At 42.1% G+C, this 25,690-nt stretch overlaps 1 protein-coding gene across 5 annotated transcripts in view; it reads right to left on the minus strand.

Annotated features, from left to right (window-relative positions):
* The window catches only part of LOC146857260 (uromodulin-like), a 389,869-nt gene that overhangs the window by 201,569 nt on the left and 162,610 nt on the right, over positions 1-25,690 (minus strand). For 4 of the 5 annotated variants that reach the window (XM_085647771.1, XM_085647766.1, XM_085647769.1 and 1 more), the window contains exon 3: positions 465-1,220. In XM_085647771.1, coding sequence (XP_085503897.1) covers positions 465-1,220 — 756 coding nt within the window. Of the gene's footprint in view, positions 1-464; positions 1,221-8,123; positions 8,243-25,690 lie in introns of those variants that run through there. The other variant, XM_085647770.1, reaches the window with a different exon arrangement.

Raw genomic sequence — 25,690 nt, forward strand, 5'->3', positions numbered from 1 at the left:
AACGGTATAAATACCAGTTTTTGCAGAGATTTCCATTTATTTCCTGGCGTTGACATAATATTACCATCTACACTGCCCGTCTGGCAACCAGTCTCACTCCACCCTCGCTCTGAGGCACTGCCATGTTTGTATCTCATTAGTTCTCACTCCTATCCACCAGGCAGATTCCGAGACTTAATTTGCACTCGAGATACATCCAGATGCCGGAACACACTCTGGCCTTAGTCAGGTGCACCATGAAGGGTTTGCTAGCAAGATTGTTGTTTTACTCCACATAGTTCCACTCTGATACTGACTCTGTAAATGTGAACAGCTGTCAAAAGCCTCATGGCGCGATCACGTAGCAGGATAAGTGACTTGCGGGTGTTTTGATCGTAATGTAAATAACCCATCCACTCACTCATTCATTGCTTCAGTCATTCACTAAGGGAGACATTCATCCATCCATTCTGAACCCCTCTTACCTGTGCAGTAAACCTCAAAGGACAGGAATCGCAAGAACTTGTAGACGTAGAACCCGTTGCTCGTGCTCGTATCCTCGGGTGGCTTGGGACAGGCCTTGATCAGGATGGAGCTGGCCTCTCTGCAGGTGTTATCGATTAAGTTTGACTGGAGTTTTGCAGTTATGATCCCAGATCCCAGGAGCGGGTGGCTTCCTTCTTGGAGGGTGAAGGGCTGTCCTGAGCCACACTTCAATGGTCCGGTGCAACCCTCCTGCAGCCTGACTCCGGCATTCCCGGTGTACCGGAACCAGCCGGATAAATACCGGTCGGTGGGGAACACGCCTTTGGAGTCAGCATTGGAGAGCCGAGCGAGTCCAGACAAAGTCTGGTAGTTCTCACAGGGGTCGGCGCACTTGATTTCTGCACCGATCTTCATACAGTCGGTGTCGTCGTCACAGGGAGCTGTAGGGCACTGGAGCGCGCGGTTCAGGGAACACAAGTAGTTGGTAGGGACATTCGTGCAGGAATGAGGGGCGCATGTGTTCAGGGCGGAATCAGAGCATTCATTGACGTCGATGCACCTCTTAAGTGAGGAGCTCCAGGTGGTGCTTCCGGGGATACAACAATCAGCCGTGGTGCACCTTACGACAGCGGAACAGTAGTTGCCGTTCCCGCAGTATCCAGCTTTGCACATGCATCTCACATATGTGGGTCCGGGCGTAGAGCCTTTCATGGTCACTGAGGCTGTGGGATGACAGTGAAAACTTATCCGTGCATCTGGTGGGCAAAGAAAAGGAGATAGATGATCATCGTGTCACACGGAACAGTTCGGATCAGAAGGTGGTGGCATAGAGTGGAGTGGTATAGAGTGGCGTGGAGTAGTGTTTCATAGTATAGAGTAGAATAACATGACATAGAGTGGTATAAAGGGAGTTGTGTAAAGCATCATAGAGTGGAGTAGTGTCATAAAATGGCATAGAGTGGAGTAGAGTGTTATAGAGTGGAGTAACATAGAGTGGAGTATAGTGTCAGTGGAGCAGAGTTTAATGGAATAGAGCATCACAGAGTGGAGTAGCATGGAGTGAAGTAGAGTGGCCCATAGTGCAGTGGCATAATGTACAGTGGTGCAGAGTATATTAGCATAGAGAGCAGTGGTGTAGAGTGCATTGGTTTTGAGAAAAGTAGTGTAGAGTGCATTGGCGTAGAGTATAGTGTTGCAGAGTAGCATAGAATGGAGTGGCATAGAGTAGAGTGGTGCAGAGTAGATTCCAGTGGTGTAGAGTGCAATGGAGGAGAGTGGTGTAGAGTGAAGTGGCATAGTGTGGAGGGGTGCAGTGCCGTAGAGTGCAGCGCTGTAGCGTGCAATGGCATATCATGCAGTGGTGTAATGTGAAGAAGCATAGAGTTTAGTGGTATTGAGTGTAGTGGTGGAGAGTGCAGTAGAGTGGCATGGAGTTGAGTGGTGCAGAGTAGACTGCAGTGACATAGAGTACAGTGGCATAGAGTGCAGTCATGCAGAGTAGAGTGTCATAGAGTGTAGTGGCAGAAAGTAGAGCAGTGCAGATTAGATTGCAGTGAAGTAGAGTGCAATGGAGGAGAGTGGAGTGGTGCAGAGTAGAGTAGGGTGAAATGCCACATAGTGGAGGGGTGTAGGGTTGAGTGCAGTGGCGTAGAGTGCAGTGGCGTAGAGTGCAGAGGGGTAGAGTGCAAAGGTGTAGAGTGCAGTGGTGTCAAAGTGTAGGGTCATAGAGTGTTGTAGAGTAGACTGGTACCGATGAGAGTTGTGCAGCCATCAGTGACATAGTGAACAGAGGTGAAGAGTAAACTATAGTGGTATAGAGTGCAGTAACATAGAGCGCAATGGTGTAGTGTGACATAGTGTGCAGCGGTGTCGAGTGCAGTGTCATAGTGTAGAAAGTTGCAGAGTATAGTGGTGTAAAGTGCAGTGGTGCAAAGCTTTTGGCAGAGGTTCAGTGGCGTAGTGTGCATTGTTTTGGAGTAAAGTGGTGTACAGTGAATTGGTGTTTAGTGCAGTGGTTTGGAGTAGAGTGGAGTGGTGTAGAGTGGTGCAGTGTAGAGTGCAGTGGCATATAGTGAAGTGGTGCAGAGTGGCATAGAGTGCACTGGCAAGGAAGTGAATTGACATAGAGTATATCGTTTCAGAGTACTGTGAAGTGGAGTGGAATGATGCAGGGTAGAGCGCTGTGGCACAGAGTAGTGGTGTAGAGTGCAAGGTGTAGATGAGAGTTGCATCGAGTAGACTGGTTAATCGTTGATTGCAGGGTGTAGGGTGGAGTGGTGCAGAGTGGAGTAGAGTGGCATAAAGTGCAGTGGTGTAGAGTGCAGTGGTGTAGAGTAGATTGTCTTAGAGTAAAGTAAAGTGGCATTCAGGAGTGGTGCAACGTAGAGTGGAGTGGTAAAGAGTAGTGGAATAGAGTGAATTGGCATAGATTGCTGTGTTACAGAATGGAGTGGCCTGGAGTGTGGTAAAGTGTAGTGGTGCATAGCAGAGTGGGGTAGTCTAAACTGGCAGAGTAGAGTGATGCAGTGTAGAGTAGGGAGGTGTAGAGTGGAGTGGTGTAGCATGCAAGGTCAGAGTTCAGTGGTGGACAGTAGATTAGAGTGGCGTAGAGTGCATTGGCGTAGAGTGCAGAAGAATGGCATAGCATGGTGCAGGGTAGAGAGCAGTGTCATGGAGTAAAGTGGCTCAGAGTAGACTTGCATAGAGTTCAGTGGCAGAAAGTGCAGTGCTATAGAATAGAGTGCCGTAGAGTGCAGTGGTGTAGAATAGAGTGGCAAAGAATGCATTGGTGTAGAGTGCAGTGGTGGACAGCGGTGCCGAGTAGTGACGTAGAGTGCAATGGTGTAGAGTGGCTAAGAGTGCAGTGGCATAGAGTAGAGTATATGGGCATAGAGTGCATTGGTGTCAAAAACATTGGCATGGAGTACAATGGTGTAGAGTGTATTGGTTTTGAGTAAAGTAGTGTAAAGTGTAGTGGCATGGTGTGGCATGTTGTGGAGTGGTGCTGAGTGCAATAAAGTGGCGTAGACTGCAGTGCCAGAGTATATTGTTTTGAATTGAGTGAAGTGGCATAACATGCATTGGCGTACAGTGCAAAAGAGTGGTGTCAAGTGGTGTAGATTACAAGTGTAGTGGCATAGAGTAAAGTGGCACAAAGTAGAGCGGCACAGAGCAGAGCGGCACAGAGCAGAGTGGCACAGAGCAGAGTGGCGCAGAGCAGAGTGGCGCAGAGCAGAGTGGTGCAGAGTAAAGTGGCCGAGAGTTCAGCAGCAGAGAGTGAAGTGCTGTAGAATAGAATGTCATAAATTGCCATGGTGTAGACAGGCATAGAGTGCATTGGTGTTGAGTGCAGTGGTGTAGAGTAGCATAGAGTGCAGTGGCATAGAGTAGAGTGTAGAGGTGCACAGTGCAGTGGTGCAGAGAAGATTGGCATAGAGTGCAGTGGCATAGAGGGTATTGATGTTGAATGGAGTTGTGCTATAGAGTGCAGTAGCATAGAGTGCAGTGGTGTGGTGTGTAGTTGTGTGGTGTGGAGTGGCAGTTGTGCAGAGTGCAATAGAGTGACATAGACTAAAGTGACAGAGTAGATTGTTTTAGAGTAGAGTGAAGTGGCGTAGGGTGCAGCGGTATAGAGTAAAGAGTTGTAGAGTTCAGTGGTGCAGGGTATATTAGAATGGTTTAGAGTGGATTAGCATAGAGTTCAATGGCATTGAGTTCTGTGGTGTAGAGTTCAGTGGTGTAGAGTGGCATAAAGTAGGGTGGCAAAGAGTGCAATGTTGCGGAGTATACTGTATAGAGTGCAGTGGTGTGGAGTAGAGTTGTGCAGAGTACAGTGGTTCAGAGTAGGATAGAGTGGTGTGGAGTGCAGTGGCATAGGGTATAGTGGTGTAGTGTGATTTGGTGCAGAGTAGATTGGCATAGGGTGCATTGGTTTTGGGTAAAGTGGTGTAGAGTGCATTGGTGCAGAGTGCAATGTTGCAGAGTAGGGTGGCATAAAGTGGAGTAGTGCAAAGTGGTGTATAGTGCAGTGGTGAAGAGTGCAGTGGTGCGTAGTAGATTAGTGTGAGGTAGATAACATTGTCATAAAGTAGAGTTGAGTGGTGTAGAGTAGAGAGGCATAGAGTGGAGTGGTACAGGGAGGAGTGCAGTGACACAGTGTTGAATTGAGTAGCATAGTGTGGAGTGGTGCAGAGTAGAGTGCAGTGACATGGAGTGGTGCAGAATAGAGTAGAGTGGGGTAATGTGGAGTATGCATTATAAGTTAGCATATTGCCATTGCAGATAACACATCTTCAATTGAAATGACCATTACATTTGCACTCCCATGCAGTTTTACTAATAAAAGTATACAACACACAAACAATGTGTGGAAATGTCATCACTCATGTATTGATTTGATCATCCTCACAGTTATTTATTAGACTTTTAAATGTTGTTGTTTGTTACAAAAGAAAATATTTTCTGTACAGCTTTCCTCAAGCAGACTCCCAGTAGCCAGCATGATTGTCACATAAATCCTCTTCCTTCCAAGTCAGAGAAATAAAAATAAACGTCAAGCTACCTGGAAGACACAGTCAGACATTTGACCTCTGTCTTTAAATGCAGAATAAATGTGACAAGATAAGAACATGATTTAAAAGCCTGTTTACAGAAAGCAAGTTTGTTGGGGAATGCAGTAAACAAGGGGCCCGATTCACAGAACTAACTTAAGATAAAATCCTAAACTTACTACTTATGGTATTCACAGAAGTTAGGATTTTGTCCTAAGTTTGACTTAAGACAAACTTAAGACAGACTTAAGACAAACTTAAGACAAACTTAAGACAAACTTAAGACAAACTTAAGACAAACTTAAGACAGACTTAAGACAGACTTAAGACAGACTTAAGACAGACTTAAGACAGACTTAAGACAAACTTAAGACAAACTTAAGACAAAATCCTAACTTCTGTGAATACCAAAAGTAGTAAGTTTAGGATTTTGTCTTAAGTTAGTTCTGTGAATCGGGCCCACGGTTTAGACACCAGGAGGGACAAACTCAAGCTGGAGAGCCTAAAACAAATAAAGCCAGAAAATAGAAAGCCAAACAATATGAGTCACAAACCACAAAGCCAATGGTAAACAATGGGTGGAATGCATTCCTAGGTAATCTTTTTATATGTCCTCAAGATGGCTTTAGCAAACCAGACAGCTGGGCCGTCTGGTTGGCTGTGACCTAAAAAGAGAAGTGGGGGACTAACTAAGTTAAACAGTATGCAAGTGACATCACAGCCTGTGAAATCGATGAACATCACATGGCATGTGCATCACAGATAGTGGCATCTGTAAGAGTTAATTAAACAAAAAATGTCTATTTGACTGTCTATTTGCGGGGATTGAATAAAGTCAAATGTTTGCTTCCAAATCCTAGTTTCCCCTAAATGCTTGTAAAGCGATAACAAGCTGTGTGCCTTTGGTTCCCCTCTACTACTCTTGCACATCGGCGTGAGGCTGAAGATTGCCCCCAGACAAGACTATAATGCACAAATGAAGAGCTAACAGCCTTTAAATCAGCACCTTGGGCCCGATTCACAGAACTAGCTTAAGACAAAATCCTAAACTTACTACTTTTGGTATTCACAGAAGTTAGGATTTTATCTTAAGTTTGTCTTAAGACAAACTTAAGGCAGACTTAAGACAGTCTTAAGACAGACTTAACACAGTCGTAAGACAGACTTAAGACAGACTTAAGACAAACTTAAGACAGACTTAAGACAGACTTAAGACAGACTTAAGTTAGGATTTTGTCTTAAGTCTGTCTTAAATTTGTCTTAAGACAAACTTAAGACAAAATCCTAACTTCTGTGAATACCAAAAGTAGTAAGTTTAGGATTTTGTCTTAAGTTAGTTCTGTGAATCGGCCCCCTTGTCTTGGCCCAGCTGGAGGGGAAAATAAAAAAAAGCATCTGCACGTTGTTGCTCGGAGGAAAGCAAACAAGGTGCAAGTATTGCTGAATGTGTCGGAAAATTATGCTGGGACAAGTTCAGCTAAATTCGCTGGAGCACAACTTCTTGGCAGGGGGAAGGAGTCCACCCTGGGAAAATAGTGGGTAGACACAATATACCTACGTGTATCCCTGACTTGTGCCCTGACTCAGATGATGTTATATGTCCAGACCAGCACGATTATGGTGGCAATGGGCATAACCGAAGGGCATCAGACAGTGTCATTTTAGGCTTTTCTCCTGCCTGCTTTGTACCCTTTGTTTCTTTTGTTATTATTGTGTCCTGACTGGTTTCTGCATTGGAAGTTAGGATAGAGAATCCTGAATTATGGGCTATTTTATTTTCCTTACACTACCAATCTATAATTCTGCTCAACAGAGGCTTGCTGCTTAGGCATTATAGCCTTTGTTATGAATGTTGGGCGAAAATGCACATTTTTTCTACATAAACTTAGTACATTTTTTCAAATCATTGATAAAATCACAAAAGCTGCTGATGTAAAACTGCAAAAATACACACAAAATTAGGTTTAATAGAAAAAAATCCCAGAAAAAAACACTTTCTGGTGGCGATTCACATATTTGCAACACATTTTGCCCATGGGTGACATTTACCATAGTTGATATAATTTTGCATGGTTTGCCAAATTGGAATTTTGATCATTTCGCAAAACTCTGCAAATGAAATAAAAATTTAGGAACAGTGATTTAATAAAAAAAAACAGATGTGTGAGTGGATGTACTTCTGGGGGCAGGGTTACGCTTCTGGCCTTCAGCTGTAGGATATGAAATGATATGGGTTTGCAGCTTTGAAGTGGGGAAGGATGCTCTCTTCCTGTGTGTATTTGTGGTTTCTGCCATTGAGTTTCCAGAAATTTATTTTTATACCATGGAATTGACTGTCTTAAGCGAAGGACTGTTAATAAACCACCTTGTGTGTTTTTTTTCAATTATCAATATTAGATGTTTATAAGTAACTATGGTCACACCTTCATATCCATATATTTTAGTATCAGATAAGACTGTTATGATCCTCTGCCCCAGGATATATATATAAGAACACTTCTCCAAAACCAATTATTTAGTATTAGGTATTACATCCAATGTATAATTACAATTGTCCACCAGACCAATGGTTGTCAAATTTTGATTATTCAAAAATATATACCATATTTATAAATCATGTTTTTCTGTGATATAGTACATATACATTTTATTATAAAAAATACACCAACAAACTCTGAAGAATAAATACTTGACACATCAAATGCTGAGGAGCTCCACCGACATTATAATTAACAATTAACATATTATACATAAGTGAATTAATGAAACATGACAGGAGACATAACACATTGTCAAGACAAATGAACAGTAGACAACGAACAGTATTAACACAAGAAAAATACACAAACACACTAGAACAGAGTTCAATGTATGCCCAGTTAATCAAATCATTATTCATACATATTTCAAAGACAAAAGCAGTGACGAGCGTTTCGGAAGTGGCACATACATAGAAAATTCCTTCATCAGGGCACTGAAACTATAACTAGATCAGTGGCTTAAAGCCATCTGTGTAACGTGCACTGTTGCTAAATATGTAGTGCGGGGGGCTCTGTAGCAACACATGTCACCAAAAAGGTCTGTAGGAACAACAAAACATCATATTACCTTAAAAAAGATTTCACATATTGGAGCACTGTGGACTTTAGGCAACCCAAGATAGCGATATGAAACTAGTCACCAATAGAGTGTTTAAAGGTGAGGAGCAATCCAATCTGTGAGGGATCATAGAAATTGCGAGCCAAATGTGACCCCAGTCTATTGTCACCACGAAAAGTATAAAGCAGGAAGCAAAATTCTGGAAATAAAGAAAGGTAAAGAAAAATGAAAAGAAGAACGAAAAGAAATAACACCCAAAGATACATAAATACACATACTTTCTAGGCATGAATTTGTACTGGCTCTGCCGGAGGGATCTTCCAAAAGTTAATTCTTCTGATGAAATATATATGCCTAGGGAGCAATCCCTAATGACATGTGTAGTTCTAAAAATGGAGAAGGCATAAATGTGGCTCAGAACAGCAAAGTGCGATACACTCATAGGCGCCTTATGATCTCATGCAGTTTGGGTGGTCGATGAGGAAACTACTATTCAGCAAATGTTAAAAATCTATACAGTAATGAAGGAGCATATTAAATAGAAATAAAGGCATGCCACGGGCGAATAGAGCAGGTCTAACAAGAAGGCACTCTGCACGAGAAGTACTTACTTAAAAAAAAAGTCTAAGGCATTTTTTATAGTATAGTGCAACGCCGCGAGCATCAATTATCCAATGCATCGCTCCTGGACCTAAAAGTAACGTGTAGAGCGCTTAATGAAATGCACTGTGTGCCGTTTCAGTCGCCATCTTGGATAGGCGCTTGCACTAAAATGGCCGCCATTTATAAATGTGCAAAATGAGAGTGGAAAAAATAGCCATACTGATAACTACTGCTAGAATAGATACAGAAGCAGCTAAATAGACATGACTAAGTAGTCATGAGATCCAGGTCCTCCTAGATCGAGAAAGATGGCGACAATTAAGTGATTGACAAAAAGATAACCCGGGATGGAGCAGTTTTCTAACAATAAGCTATATAGCCCCAAGAGGGACAAGGTCGTTCCCAAAGAGGAGCCCCAGATGTATAGGTAAAAAAGGTGCATGTAAATAAACATGACCTATAGCTACAGCATGTATTGATGTACCTACCTAAAAAATAGAAAATTGATGTGACAAATAGTTAAACAAGTGAAGTAGAATATAGAGATATAAACAATGGTGAGTAAGAATAACTTAATACGATTCACTAACAGGTCCCGGAAGATGTAGACGGGCTGTATCCTAGGCTAAACGGTAAGAGGAAAATTACTGAACTACACAAAGCTGCTAGATCCAAAAAAGCAAGATGAAGAGAGATAATCAAAGTATCTCATTCTCCCATGGTAAGTGTTCATTAAGGCCTGTGTCTGCTGTCTGGAGAGTGTAAATCCAGAACACTTCTCTCTTTCTTCTTAAGCCATCAATATTGCTCCCCTTTGGATTACGTACTTTCTCTAGGATAATTCATCTAAGATCTTTTTCAGTGTTGTTTCTGATGCCAATGATCAACCAATGGAGAACTTATTTGCTTATTTTTTTATAGCAGATTTGTGCTTGCTGAACCTCACTCTGAATTCTCTGCTGGTCTCGCCAACGTAGCCCTCGTTGCAGGGACAGAGGATGAGATAAATGACGTTAGCAGTTCTACAGTTAGTCATTTCTTTAAAGGTAAATTTTCTTTTACCCCATTCAAGTTCTGCTTCGACAATAAAGAAATTACAGGCATGGCAATTGCCACATTTGTGGGTGCCAAATATTGGATTACTTCCTGTGATGGATCTCTGGGTATATTCTCCATCTTCCTTGTAGGTGGATTTAAATAATGAGTTACGGAGATTCTTATTGTGCCGAAATGCAAATACTGGTCTAGGAAGAGGAGTAACTTGGTGGTCTGAGTTCAAGATATTGCACTGTGAGCCAATTATCTGGCAGAGTTTGTTATTGAAGTTGGAGTGTTGAGTGTTGAGTGACACACACCAGCTTCATGTCATCTGTTGTAGGTTTGTTGTATAAGAGGGCCTCCCTGTTGTAATATTTGGCCCTCTTGTAGGCATCCCTAATGAGTCTATGCAGATATCCCATATTAAGGAGTTTGTTTTGAGTTGCTTCACGTGTAGATCAAAATCCCTTATGTTAGTACAGTTTCTGCATAATCTTAGAAACTGACTGAATGGTATGTTGTCTTTCTGACAACACTGCTGATAACTCTCATACTGAAGGAGAGTATTCCTTGCTGTTGGCTTGGTGTAGAGCGACACCTCAATCCTCTGATCAATGACTTGGATCCAGATATCATGAAATTCGATCGTATCTTTGCTCATGGTAGGGCTAAATTTCAAAGGAGGATTACAAAGGTTGATCCATAGGATGAATTCAGGGAGTTGTTCTTCTGGTCCCCTCCATATGAAAACAATTTCATCAATAAATCAATGCCAATGGTGAATGTTTTCAGAAAATGGGGCAATCTCATTAAAAATAAATCGTTGCTCAAACACACTCATATAGATGTTGGCTACATTAGGGGTGCAGGCAGCACCCATACTCACACCCTGAATTTGTTTGAAGGTAGATTTATTAAATTCAAAATAGTTCTCCTGTAGTACTATGGCCAGACATTCCAAGATGAACATGTGGTCGTCTTGGCTGTCACTTCTCTCTAGGACACTTTTAACTGCTTCTAAGGCTCCCCTTTGGGGGATATTCATATAAAGCGCCTCAATGTCCATAGAGACTATAACATCAGTGTGGGGATTGAATGAAATGCCTTCAATCTTCCTAATGAGGTGGCCAGTATCTTTCACGTGGGCGGGAAGGTTAAACACCAAAGGCTTTAAAAAGATGTCTACGTATTTAGACAATGGTTCAGTTATTGACCCAAAAGTGGATACAATAGGTCTGAATGGTGGTTTAGTGACATCCTTATGAGTTTTGGGTACCCCATATTGAACCGGAATGTTGGTATAAGGTACTCAAACTCCTTTCCACACATAGAGCCTCTGTCCACGTTCCCTGTGTAATGTGGAAAATTTCAGTTTTAATCCTCTGTCCAACATCTGCTAAATTCTTTTGGGGACTTTATGCAAAATCTGGACCTAGTAACAAATGTAGAGAAATCGCATGTCATGGCCATAGGGAAAGGTAGGAAGAACATGAGAACCCTTTCTTGTAATGGCCTAGTAATATCGAGAGTGAAAGTGTTCACCTATCTTGGTGTAGTGTTTGATTACATTGGGTCTTGGGTACCCCAAGTTGCTAATAAAGTAGCAGCCGTGAAAAGATCTTCGGCGGCTATATTAGGCTTTGCCAAAAGACTGGGTGGCAAACCAGCTGAGGCCATATTGATGATCTATAGATCTAAAACCCTAGCCATAGCAAGGTACGGGGCAGGTATTTGGGGCTATAAAGATCTAGCACCGATACAGAGAGAAGAAAATAAATTTCTTCGATCTGTTTTGGGTCTCCCCCAATCTACATCATCCTTTGCAGCTCATACGGAGCTCGGGTTAGGGTATATAACTGATATTTTAAATTTGGCACCGTTTTTACTCTGGATCAGAACCTGGCTGAACCCCAACCTTACACTTAACCACAAGACCATTAGAGATTGTATGGAGAGGGATGGAGTGACGGACATTTTGTGGTTGACTTTTATTAAAACATCTGCAGTACTTCTGGGTCGCCCTGAATTATATCTGAATCCGGAAAACCTTACTAAAGAAGATATTACATGGGTAAAAACACAATTTATAAATCTACGTGAATTAGAACGAGAAGCAAAGGAAATCACAAAGCCTACAGTTAGGTCACATTTTTTGCTGATCTCGTCCTTGTCAATTCAACCCTATCTGACTATCGTTACCAGACCCTATCATCGGTGGCTCCTAACAAAATTCAGATTTAATCAAGCTCATTTTTTGTTGGGAACTTATGAAAAGTGGTGTCACCCAAAGGAAAACGCACCTTGTGACTGTGATAATTTTTCTGATCAGGACCAGACACATTTTGTGTTTTTCTGTTCTTTCTTTTCTGAAAGTAGGAAAAAGTTCATTAGACCGCTTCTAAGGGAAAAGGGGTTTGTACAGTTTAAACCTGCATTGTATTATCTTCAATTAATGGAGACCCCTTTAGTAATGTTTGGTGTAGCCAATTTTCTGATTGCCTGTATCCGTGCTAGAAGGAAAAGACTCAAGCTGAATGTAGGTTCTGGTTCTGTAAATGTTTACCCGAGATCGTATGACACAATCTAATTCAATCCTCCTGTAATACATGAAATATTGGGGTTATGAATCATGTCATATTTGCTACTATAAATTTTCGTATGTGTGGATTTATATGTATATGTCACTGACCTCTTATATATTTAAAATTTTATTTGTATAATACGCTCTGGAAATTTTTTAACTCTATGTAACCGTATAGTATACTTTTATGATTTTTAAATAATCGAATAAAGTGCTTTTGACTTGACTTGACTTGACTCTGTCCTGGGTAGGAGTTAACTTTCAAGTAATGTTCTGGTACTTCCAACATAGTCAGAATCTGCTCTTTGTAATCAATGCTGTCCAGCACCACGATACCTCCATCCTTATCACAGGGTTTTAGGGTGACTTCATTGTTGGAGCATAGGTTCTTAAGGGCATTATATTCCTCACAGTTGAGTTTGTATGATGGTTTAGGAACAAATCATATTATGTTTTGGATTTTGGAGTATATTATTTTTTCCAATATGCCCACTTCAGGGCCCACCTCATCAAGGGATGGGGTGAAGGTAGAATTGGGACGTAGTCCAGTCCTGCTATCATTGTTGGGGATACCGCTGTTGTTCAAATTAATTTTTTTATTCTAATCTTCCTGAACAAGGACTGAATGTCTCGGCTCAATTCAAATTTATTGATATTTGTGCTAGGAACAAATGATAGCCCTTGTGAGAGGAGGTTAAGGGAATGTTCATTCAGTGTGACTCGTGATAAGTTAAAAATGGGAATAGGGTCAGTGTGAGAGTGAGTCATCATCAGTATTGATTTTGTCTGGTTTGTGAATGCTGGGGGGGATTTTCTGAGTGTTGATAGCGTCACCTCTCTTGGGTTCTAAACCTCACTTGTGAGGTTCCCCATCGGTTTCCTAAAAATGGTTGTTTCTATTTGGACCTTCAAAGGGTATTCTCCTATTCCCTTAACCGTAAAAAAGGATTCGATCCACCTTCACCATCAGATTCCGAGGTATCCCAAAATGTGAGGATTTTTTTATTGGATCAATGTTGGTATTCCCCTTGGTTGGTATAGTCCCTTGATGAGTTGTAATATTGAGCTCCTAGGTAGGGATATACTTCCTCTACAGAAAAATAATGGACGTCCTTTTAGTTTGTCCTTTGGTAATCACTAATGGAGTTGAGTTCAAGAATAACCTCCTCTAACTTCTTCTTAGCTTCATCAAGGGGATTGTTTTTCCTAAGAGTTTCCTCTATTTCTGCAATTTCTTTAAAGAGGGTTTGTACTACCTCCCTTGCTGTCTCAATGATTAGGATCACAAGGTCCCTGGAGCAGCGGTTAGCTATGAGTGGCCATTTTTCTAGGAACTTCCTAATTTCTACAAATAAGCCAGGGATGTTTCTTAATCTGAGTCCATTGGGTATGACGCCAGCTTTCAGATATTCAAGCATGAACTTCGCATGTGACTCAGTTCTTCTGGTTTTCTTTTTAAAATAAGTAGTTTGAACCATTCGTCATTGCTTCCTTTGTTGATAGAAAATGGATGGTCTGAGGAAGCACTGTGGCTTAAAAGTCTGGAGAACTCCTCATCACTGAATCCGAACATTCTAATGCTATCCATAGATACTTAAAAAATCCCCAAAACAGGCTAGAGTCCAAATATCTCAATGAGGTTAGAGATAACTAAAGAGTAAAGAGTTTAGAAGAAGGCAAAGTGTCAGAACCAAAACATAAACAACAAAGTGATTGGTTAAAGTCCAAAATCAAGAAAAGAAAAAAATGTATGCCAAGCTCCGGTCAATGAAATCCTAACTATCCTCACAGCATAGTGTTGGGAAACATGTGAATTCTCTGCCCCACCTAATAGAAACTCCACCAGACATATTTATGTGGAAGACATGGACTGCCAGATATTGAGTTCAATGCATTTTCTAATTACTCTTTAGCTATAAAACCTATATGGTGTTTGGGTTTTTCCGATAATTTTTCCTGAATTACATACATTAATTCACTGTGTTCCTGTGAAAAATATGACCCTGTGTTACTCCTGATGCCCTTACCTGAAACCTCTCCCACATCTCATAAAGTGACAACTAGTTCTAGAGGTACCCCCTTTCACCAAACTGGGTGCTGCTATTCCTTCTCAACTCCACCATGTCCTGGAAATGCAGAGCCACCTTCCGGCACTTGTGGAAGCTTTAAATACAGCACCATTTGCAACACTGTCTATTGTCTATTATATTGCTTGCATGCAACACCTTTGTTAAGTACAGCAGTAAGGAACTGGGTAGTGGTTGAGGGGGCAGAGAATCCACTTCACATTAATAATCACAGTCCTTGTCAAGGTGAACCACTGAAGTCACTAAGTAAATCTGTGCTTGGCACACAGCAATAAAGTGAAAAGACAACACAAGAAAAATAAAGACCCAATTTAGAAAAATATAGGATATTTCAATAAATAAACATTTCAATAAATAAATGTACACCAAATGACACAAATCCAATAAATAGAGCTAGAGAACTGAGCCAGAACTGAAAATGGATATGGAAAGCTGGAGATATGATTTTTTAAAGTTTGAGTTGAAAATAGTACCAAAAAGCACAAAGCACCAACTGTGGTTATCTGGTCATGCTAGACCGGGTCAAAGTTCAAAGTTAAGGCCGACCATGGCAGAGCAGAGGTAGGCTGCGGGTGCCAATTCAGATTTAAAAACCTTTATGAAGAAAAACTGGGGGCAAGCTTGATCTGAAGCTGGGTTTGACAAAGGTGGATTTCAAGGTCCCGGTGTGGTAGTCAACAAAGCTCGAAGAGCACCTTCATTTAATACAAGTGACTTAGGAAATACCTTGAATAAGGTCCGCAATAAGAGCACTGCCCATTGTCACATGAGGCCACATTGGAGGTCATTTGTTTATTTGTTGGAAACCCCGTAGGATGCCCTGGTTCCCATTCATGCAGGTACAGGGGGAGCTCAGAGCTATAGCATCTTTAAGTGTGGTGGCTAATCTCTGTCACTCATGCAGATGCAAGGATTAGGCTGAGGGAGGGGTGCCAGCAAAGCAAGTCTGACAGAAAATGAAGGGTGATTAAAACAATTTCATTACAGTTGGAAGCTGACAGGGTGTTTGGGGCAATCCTTTTGCCTATTCTGTCCATTGCTCAGTGGTCCAGTAGAGCTGGGGGGGCTCCCTTGGGCCTCACATTGCTGCACCATGTATGCAAGACCCCAGGGAGGGGCTTCAAAAAGGCAGTGCTCCGGTATGGGGGCCCGCAGTTTTGAGCATGCGCCAGGCCCATGGCCAATGCTGGCCCTGATTGGCACACAGCATCCTCCCTGAACCCACTACCCTCAACACCACTGCTGGAACCAAAGACTGAGGTTCCAGCTGCTCTCCTAAACTGCCCTATGAAGGAGGGTGTTGCAGTGCAGTGTCACACTGAAAAGGCATACCTTCATCTGTATCACATGAGGGGGATTATAAGGGGCATTGGAGGAGCAATCACAGACAAATGTCTATCATTATTTCAATAGTATCATGACTTTATATTGCCTAGCATTAACATTATGTCAAGTCTATGCTCAAAAAGATACCGTCCCAAATACATGGAGTGCAGCAAAATTATGAAAATGCAGTAAGCACACTTAGCAGATGCAACACCTACCACTGCCCCAGAACAAGTAGCTGAAATGCATGGTGCACAAGCACAATCTACTACTGTCAGCATTGAGCCACCTACATATCCCTAGGGAATATAGTCACATGTAAACATGCAACAGCGGGAAAAGGATGTACGAGCGAGGCAAATTGTTATAGGGAACAGGATCCTGATGTCTGCACCCTGACATTTTCCTGCCCAATTACCAACGGCAGCCCGCACTGATAAGCTCAACAGCTATAGATCTGCTCCATCTACTCCCTCACATAATAACGATGTGCCTCCCTGTAAAGTTATTTCATGGAACATCTCAGGGTTGCGGTCAAAGATAAACAACCCAGTATGGTGTAATTACATCCAGAGCTGTGACATACTTTGCTTACAGGAAACCTGGTCTAGAGAACCATTCCACATTAATGGTTTTAAAACCTTCGATACCCACACTGTGAAGGGCTTAGGGGGTACGACTTGAGGGTGGTCTTTGCACGTACATCTCTAATAAGATGGCAACTAACAAAGTTGATTGGTAATACTAGCTCAATAGATGTTATGATAATTATGAAGGGAGATTTAAATTGTGCATTGTGTCCCTTTGAAGTTAATAGAATATGTGGCCTTATGTGTGAAGAAGGCTTTGGTAACACCCATTTTTGTCATACAGCAGCGGGGGAGTTGTTCAATGAATTTCTTGCTTGCACTGAACTGGGATTGGTGAACGAGCAGGTCTCAACACCAGTGCCAATGCCTCACACTTTTAATGGAAGGGGTTTAGCCTCTACAATAGATTATATTCTAATCTCATGCAATCAAGCATCTAGATTACTCTCCTTTGAGGTTGGTGATAATCCCCTGAGCGATCATTACCCCTTATGTCTAATGGTTAGCTTGCCACTAAATAGACCGAATAGGAGCAATAATACCATGCAGGGTATAGGTGAAATTGAACTTGATAAAACTAACGGCTATAACATAAAATGGTCGATGGTGGACCCTTTGGTAATGACAAAACGTTTAGTGACTAATTGTAAATCTGCCATCGATACTTGCCTATGTGAACTAGCTTCTCATGATAGGATTGTAGCATCTTATATTGAAATATCCAATGAGCTCAGGAAATTATTGTCAGCCCAACACCGTAACAAAGCTAAAGACACAGGCTGGTTCAATACAAGGTGCACACAAGCGTGTTCCAACCTGAAGCTTGAATTAGGTAGGCAACCTAGAATTTTGAATAATGTCAGGATGGCAAGATCGGAATACAGGCAGGCTATTAAGGAAAGAAAGAGCGTCATGAGAGATGAAGCATGGGAATCCCTTCACTCAGCAGCAATGTTGAAAGACAGTGCAGCATTTTGGAGGGCAGTAAGGGCACCATTTCTAACTTCTCGAGATGGCCCATCGATAGAAATTGCTATCTCGGAAGTGGACTTGATCAGGCATTTTTCACAGGTACCCAATGGCCCAGATAATTCCTCCCCCCTAACCAGTGTTAGCGTAGTGAATAATCATGTTAATGTTGATTTGAAATTCACTTTAGAGGAAGTAAACAGAGCACTAGCATTAAGTCAGGCTGGTAAAGCCCCTGGTCCTGATTGCGTTCCTGTGGACCTGTTTAAATCTAATACCATTCTATGGGGCAGAATATAACGCAGGTTATTAATGCTAGTTGCCAAATCTCGACTTCCTAAGACCTGTGGCGAGTCAATAATTGTCCTCATTTTAAAAAAAAGAAGACCGCCAAAACCCGCGTTGTTACAGGCCAATCTCCTTGCTTGACTCAGTGGTTAAAGTGGCGGGGTGTGTGATTCTGGAGCGTTAGCAAGACCGGGCAGAAGAAACTCAGGTCTTATCAGATTTACAATATGGTTTCCGCGAGGGGTTAGATAAAACTGAGCAGTGTCTAAATTTGGCCATGCTAATAGGGAAATACACAAGGGCGAAAAAGGGTAGACTGTTCATGGTCTTCGTGGACCAAACCGCTGCTTTTGATTCAGTTAGGCACGATAGATTATGGGAGGTCCTCGAGGCTTTGAGGGTTGACCCACACATTATTGCCTTTTTAAGAAACCTTTCTAATGATGCATCAACTAGTGTGCGTTTTGGCGTAGGGGATGAGCCCTCGGCTTCCTTTGCCGTAAAGGAGGGGGGGTCAGGCAGCGCTGCGTGCTGGCCCCATTCCTTTTTAACCTGTATATTAATGGATTGGGTGAAGCATTAGCAAGTAGTGCACAAGATTTCCCTCAAGTTGCTTGTCGACCCATTCTGGTACTTCTTAATGCGGACAACGCAGTCTTATTGGCAAGAATCCAAATTGGTCTCCAAAGGACCTTTGACTGTTTCTCAGCTTTTATGAAGGACCTTGGTCTTAGTACCAATATATCTAAGACGTTCATAATGAGATGCGGCCAAGGGACCATGAGACCAAAGATATATTTGTGGAAGACCGGAAGTTAGTTTCAACTAAGAGTTTCTCATACCTCGGAGTACAATTTAATCACAATGTCTCATGGGCTCAAACCATATCTATAAAAAAATTGTTGTTCATTCAGTCATCCACCACCCTTGCAACATTTTCAAAGAAATTAGGTAGGAAACCTGGGGAGCTCCTACAAATTTACAAATCAAAGTGCATTACTTCTGTTATGTACGGAGCTGGGGTGTGGGGCCTAGCTAACACTATGTTGCTGCAGCAAGTTGAAAATTCCTTCTTAAGATTTATTTTATCTGTTCCACCAAGTACCTCTTCTTATGTTTGTCAAGAGGAGCTGGGTCTCCCTTTTAACTCTGACCTTATTAAAATAGAACCAATACTATTGTGGCACAGTATCTGGTCAAAGGTGCAGATGCAGTTAAATAGGGAGATTCTGCAGGACTGTCTTAAATTAGATGGGGCTTTAAAGATTACTTGTGTCAGGTTTGTGTGACTTTATGATTGATTTAGGTCACCCAGAATACTTTACTGACCCAAGGTCCCTGCAGGCTATCCCTAGAAAGGTCCTCAAAAAGGAGGGTCTACGCTTGTTAGAAACTGTTAGATTGTCAAGAGAACTTTTAAAGCCTAGTGTTAATCAACACCAATTATTATTAACAACATTAAGAATGGAGGCATATCTGTCATTTGTGCCAGATACCTACGATAGATTGTTATTGACCAGGTTTAGGCTCAATGCTGTACATAGACTTGTGACCTTGCTTAAAATGAACAACAGTTGCCATTGTGTCCTTGTGACAATCAATCTTCTCAGTCCACTATTCATTTAGTTCTTTTTTGTAAATTGTATTCAGAGTTAAGGAAAGTGTAGTTAATTCCACTTTTAAAATCTCAGGGGTTGAGGCAATGTCATCCTACTTTGATAAAACTTCAGTTTCTGGAGAATGAACATGTAGCATGGAGGCTAGCCATGTTTTTAGAGAGTGCTTCGCTTAAGAGAATATTTTATTATTGATGAACTCAAACTATAAACGAACCCCTTATTTCATTTATATGGTATTTTAATTAATGAAATGTGTATGTATTTTAAACAACAAAATTGTACTGTTTATTGTGATTGTTTTTGTTTTTAATCTATGGATCATATTGGAAAATGGACAATTTTTAATGCTTTTATGATTGTTAAACAATAACAGTCAAATAAAGCTTTCCTTAGTCACGTGTGTGTCACCAAAGTGAATTGTTAATGACAGCCTTTTCCAAAGACACACTTTCAGGCATCTCATGTACAATGTATGGTGTGCATTCTCCACTCTAGATGTCATCAGATGCCTGAAATTTTAACAATTCTAATGTTCAGTAATAAGTGAAAAGCACAATCATGTTTCTCAATTGGCTGAAAAAGGTAGCCACATACTCATGATACTTATCAATATGAGTACCCACCCAAATCCCGTGTTAAATTAAGCTACTCAAGATCATGTTGTGACAAACAAGATCAAGCTGTCACAAGCCAAAAATCACTAGGCTGATCCACTGTACCACAAACCCAAAGTCATAACCCTTGTGTCTGTGCCACTGTTTGCCCGTGACACATCCTATCTGGACATATATACACACTCCACATCACTTGTAACACAAACACTCCTTAACAACCTTGACCCACACATAAAAAATGACTTAACTCCCTAATAGCACAATACATGCCCTATCATGCAGGTTATCATGCTCAAGTCTAGGGCATCTGGAAGAACGATCAAAGGCGGGGCCTTGTGTGCCCAAACACAGAATATAAAGGTTCACCAAGTCAACATGATGTGGCCCACTTCTATTTTAAAGTTTATGCAGAAGGCAGGGAGCTGGCAGGAACTGCGGGGCCCTAGAGTTACCTGAGCTAACTGTAACTTATGACATGGTCAGTGACATCACTGATGACATTACTAATGACATCACTGTAACCATCATCAGAACCACTCAACCTCTCATACACCCACTCACAAACTCAAACAACCACTCATATTTAAAGACCGATATAAGTTCTCACACAACAACTCACTCATACATATCGCAACTCAGTCTCCCACTCATCACTCATACAGGCTCTCACCCAACCAGTCACTCACCCATAAAGTATTTATACAACCAGTCACTTAACCATACAGCTACTCACAGTCACACACTCACCTAAACAACTACTCAAACAGCAACTTATTCACCTGTACTTCTACTAACATACCCACTCACTCACCCATACAGTCTCTAAACACAGCCACTCACTCACCAATAGAAGCACTCACACACTCCCTCACTCATCCACACAACCACTTACATACCTATTCACACATCCATACAAGCGGGTACACATCTGCTCACTCACCTATACATACAGTCACACAGACACTTACTTTACAATACAGCCACTCACTCACCCACCCATGCAGCCACTGAAACACTGACGCACTCACCAATACAGCCACTAAGATACCCACACACCTACTTATACACCAAGTTATACACTTATATAGCCACTCACACACCTGTACAGTCACTGAGACACCTACTCACACAGAGATACACAGAGACACACAATGACTCACATAAACTATGTTGAAAAAAGGAAAAATATTCACTGAAAATCCAAAGGTTACAGGGATGTTATAATTAGGCTCAGGTTTTACTTGTACAAAGCCTGTGAATAACAGCTGAGATAATTACAACTTGCACCCCCACAATGCTCTGCTTATGACCTCACATATTACATCACTCATGACACGCTCAGTGACATCACTGATTACATCACTCATGGCATATCAAATGACATCACTAATAACATAACTCATGACATCATCCAGTGACCGTGAGTGTTTTAGCAACGTTTATGAGTGTTGAATATATATATTAATGTGTACTGATGAATCAGTGGTAGTATGATTGCCTGTATGGATAATTCAATGGGCGCATGACTGAATGTATAAGTGAGTGATTAGGTGTCTCAGTGAATGTATGGGTGAGTGACTGGTTCTGTGAATGTTTGTATCAGTAGGTTAGTGTCTAAGTGGCTGTATGGGTGTGTGAGAGGGTATGTGACTAGCTGTATGGTTGATTGATTGGTTGTATGAGTACCTCTATGGGTGTTTGAGTGTCTGTGTGGGTGCGTGAGGGGCTGTGTGACTGCTGTACGAATGATTGAGTGGGTGAGTCAGTGTCTGTATGGGTTAGTGTGTGTGTGTGTATGAGGGGCTGAACGGGTGAGTGAGTATGCATGGCTGTGTGACTGGGTGTGTGAAAGGCAATATAGTTTAGTGAATATGTGTTAGTATCTGTATGAGTAAGTGGGTGTGTGTGAGTGTATGGGTGAGTTAGCGGCTTTGTGATTGACTACATAGATGAGTGAGTAGGTTTGAGCAGCTCTATGGGTGACTGACTCAGTGTTTGAGTGGCTGCATGGGTGTATAAGTGGATATGGCAATGGCTGTATCAGTGAGTGAGTTGATGTATGAGTGGCTATATGGGTGAGTGAGTGGAAGTGTCTGTAGATCTATGAATCAGTGAGTGGGTGTGTAATTACTGGTATGGGTCTGTGAATGGGTTTGTGAATGGTTGTGCGGGAGTAGGAGTGGGTATATAAAAGGTTTGATGTCGTGTGAATGGGTGCGGTATTGATTTTATGGATAATGTCATCAGTGTTCTTATTTGAGATGCCATCAGTGATGTCATGAGTGATGTCACTGGCAATGTCATGAGTGATGTAATATGTGAGGTCATAAGCAGTGCATTGCAGGGGCGTGAGTTATAATTACCTCAGTTAACTATAACTGCTGAATTCCAGTGGTTTTGTACCAGTGAAACCTGAGCCTAACGATAACATCCCTGTAACCCTTGTTTTTCCAGTGGTTTTCTAAGGTTTTTTTAATTCTATTTCCTAACTATAAGGACCCTGAAACCTTTGGTTCTTTAAGTGAATTTCTAAGGTTTTCAAACTCTATTTCCTAACTATAACACCCTTGTAATCTTTGTTTTTTTCAGTGAATTTCTACGTTCTTTTAAATTCCATTTCCTAACTATAACATCCATGTAACCTTTGTTTCTTCAGTACATTTCTAAGGTTTTTTAAATGCTAATTCCTAACTATAACATCCCTGCAACCTTTGTGTTTTGTCAGTGAATTCTTATGGTTTAAGTAGCAATGGCATTTGCTGAGTGGTGGAGGTAACAGGAGGGGTAGTTCGCCCACAAGAATGTCCTTGGGGGCCAACTCCTCCTGTTACCTTCAGTATGTCTCACACAGCACAATTGCTTGGAGGTCTTCAGAGCCATGCCCCCTTTCTCCACAACTCTGCAAACATGCCTCCTGGAGTGCTACTGGTTGGGGATGAACTCCCTTTGGCTGCTGAGGATCATTTGGAGCCAAGAACCCCTATTGTTGCTACAAGTATGTCCCCTACATCGGGATTGCTGAGACCTCATTAGAGGCCCCATCTCCTTTCTCAACCAGTCTACAATTGTGCCTCCTGGCACATTACTGGTTTGGGAATTAAGTCAAGGGTTGAGCGTGCTGCTAAACTCTGCTTTGCCGGCAGTTGGTAGAGTCTTTGACAAATTCCCCGTTACGCGTGGAGTGGCAAATCTCTACAAACTCTGCCCATCCCTAGTTTTCTGCCTTTAGCTGCTCTCTTCTGACCTTTATTTCACCTCTTTCTGCTCATTGCTAACCTTTGTTTCTTTCTCTTTCTGCTCGTTTCAGACCTGTATTTTGTCTTTCTGCTCGTTTCTGATTTCTAGTTTGACTTTTCCTCTTATTTATGCCCTTTATTTTGCCTCTTTCGGCTTGTTTCCTAACTCTAGTCTGCCTCTTTTTGCTTGTTATTCACTTTTATCGTGCCTCTTTCAGCTCGTTGCTGACCTTTATTCTGCCTCTTTCTGCTTATCTCTGAACTTTATTTTTCCTCTTACAGCTCGTTTCTGGCTTTATTCTGCCTCTTTCTGCTAATTTCTGACCTTAATTTTGTCTTTCTGCTAGTATTAAAACGTTCATTTTGCCTTCTGCTGTTCATTGCGACCTTTACTCTGCCTCTTTTTGGTAGTTTCTGACCTTAATTTTTCCTCTTTCTGCTCGTTTCTGATGTCTATTCTGCCTTTTTCTGCTCATCTCACACCATTATTTTGCCTCTTTCTGCTCGTTGCTGACCTTTATTCTGCCTCTTTCTGCTCACTTCTGACCTTTATTGTGACACTTTCTGCTCATTTCTCACCTTTGTTTTGACTCTTTCTGCTCATTGCTGACCTTTATTCTGCCCCTTTCTGCTCATTGCTGACCTTTATTCTGCCTCTTTCTGCTTGTTTCTCACCTTTATTTTTCCTCTTTCTGCTTATTGCTGAGGTTCATTTTGCCTCTTTCTGCTTGTTGCTGACCTTTATTCTGCCTTTTTCTGCTATTTTCAGCAATTTGTTCTGCCTCTTTCTGCTTATTTCTCACCATTTTTTGCATCTTTTTGGTGACCTTTATTCTGCCTCTTTATGGTCACTTCTAACTTTTATCTTACTTCTTTCTTGTCTTTTCCCCCAGGAGTGAGGGGGGAGTATCAAGGCCCCTGTGGTCCCAGCTGGCTTCCCGCCTCCTGCGGAAGCCGGCATTGCTCTCACAGACAGAGAGCTGCTAAACATGCAACTTCTTGTCTATCAGCGCAATCCTTTCATTTGTTTCTATGCCCGCTTGACAGTGGGCAGGGAAACAAACAAAAACTCTGCTCTCAGCAAGCGGGAGCGGTTTCACAGTTCTCACTTGATGAGAGTGGTTTTTTGTGTGTTATGACTTGGCGGGACCTGTCAAAGCTCCCGCTAAGTCAGGGCATAAAGCTATGTACAGAGGGTGGGTCCCAGGACATAGCAGGAGCCTGCCCTGGGGGTTGGTGGTCCCAAGAGCCATTATTGACTCCAGGAGGGGGAGGGCAGCCACCCTTCTTTGATCTGCATGGGCTAGCCCATGGGAGGTGGAGGTCCCTGGGACGCATATTACCGGGAAGGTAGGCCACGTGACCCTTCTCCTATTTTTTTTAACATATTTGCCCTTTGGGGGTTGTGGTCCCCGGGGCCCAGGGGGGACTGTGGGACCCCCATTTAGGTGTTAATTGGCCCCGGGGAATTGGTGGTGCCTGAGGCTCGAGGAGGTCCAAACGGCTTTCTTTATCCCCCGGGAGTTGGTGTTCCCCAGATATCATAAAGCCTATGAAGTGGGTTCCAGTGGGACCCCTTCTTTTTTATCAATAAAGCCCCGGGGAGGTGGTCATTCTTGGGGCTCAATGAGCCTTAGGAGGGGGGACCATGCACCCCCAGTATTTGTTTAAAAAATGCATCAGGACCTGGCCTACCCGGGGGTCTATATTCAAACCAAACATAGGAAGCTGTTGCCGCGGATACACGGCTTATATTTTTACTGCAAACTTTAAAATATATATATTTGTGCCCTGTTGAGGTAACAGGGAGACCGCACCACCACACCTAGAGGATCAGGGTATTCCGAACCTTGCCCCATTATTCCTTTTTTTAATGTTTTTTGTGGGTCCAAGTCCCAAGATGGCTGCCAACAGTTCCTGGTTGAATTGTTGGAAGCCATTCAGATCTCACCCTGAGATCTGTGATTAGGGTCTGCCCAGATATCCTTATTTGCTTTCCCTTAAATTTCTCAACAACTGCTGAATTGATTTACACTAGGCCTGGGCAGAGGTCTCGGACTACACAGCATGATGCAAAGTGAGCAAAAACCTCGACTGCGCTATGACGAGTTCCGCAAGCGCCGAGTGTGTTAGGACACACTATTCAAGCTGATTTTTTAACCCCTGACGTTTGTTTCGCAATGGAAATTTAGATTGGATTGCACTGTGCACAGCGCAAGAGGGCACTGCTTCTTTCTGCCATGCAAATAGATGTTCTACTCGAACAGCAACTTCCTCAATGCAAATGGAAGGTTTCTCAACTCAAGCCGTAGCGGCCATCCACGACTGCCTGTTTTGGGAAATCTCACCAGGAGATGGTCTGGAGTAAGATTTTCCACACTAACCAACTTAAATGTATGAGGAGCGCAGAGTGGAAAAAACTGCATGAACGGAGCGGAATTTCATGCCCAGGCTTAATTTACATTGGATACCTAAAAGCGTGTTCTGTAAACTGAAATCTACCTTCCAGACAAATTTGGTGCAATCCCGTCCAATGGTTCGGCTTTTGTTGTGTTTAAAGCTACTATGGGAATTAACTTGGGAAATCATATTTTTTAGACCCACCTTTTACTTGACCCACACTTT

Source organism: Triturus cristatus, chromosome 3_2, assembly GCF_964204655.1.
Source record: "Triturus cristatus chromosome 3_2, aTriCri1.1, whole genome shotgun sequence".
NCBI lineage: Eukaryota > Metazoa > Chordata > Amphibia > Caudata > Salamandridae > Triturus > Triturus cristatus.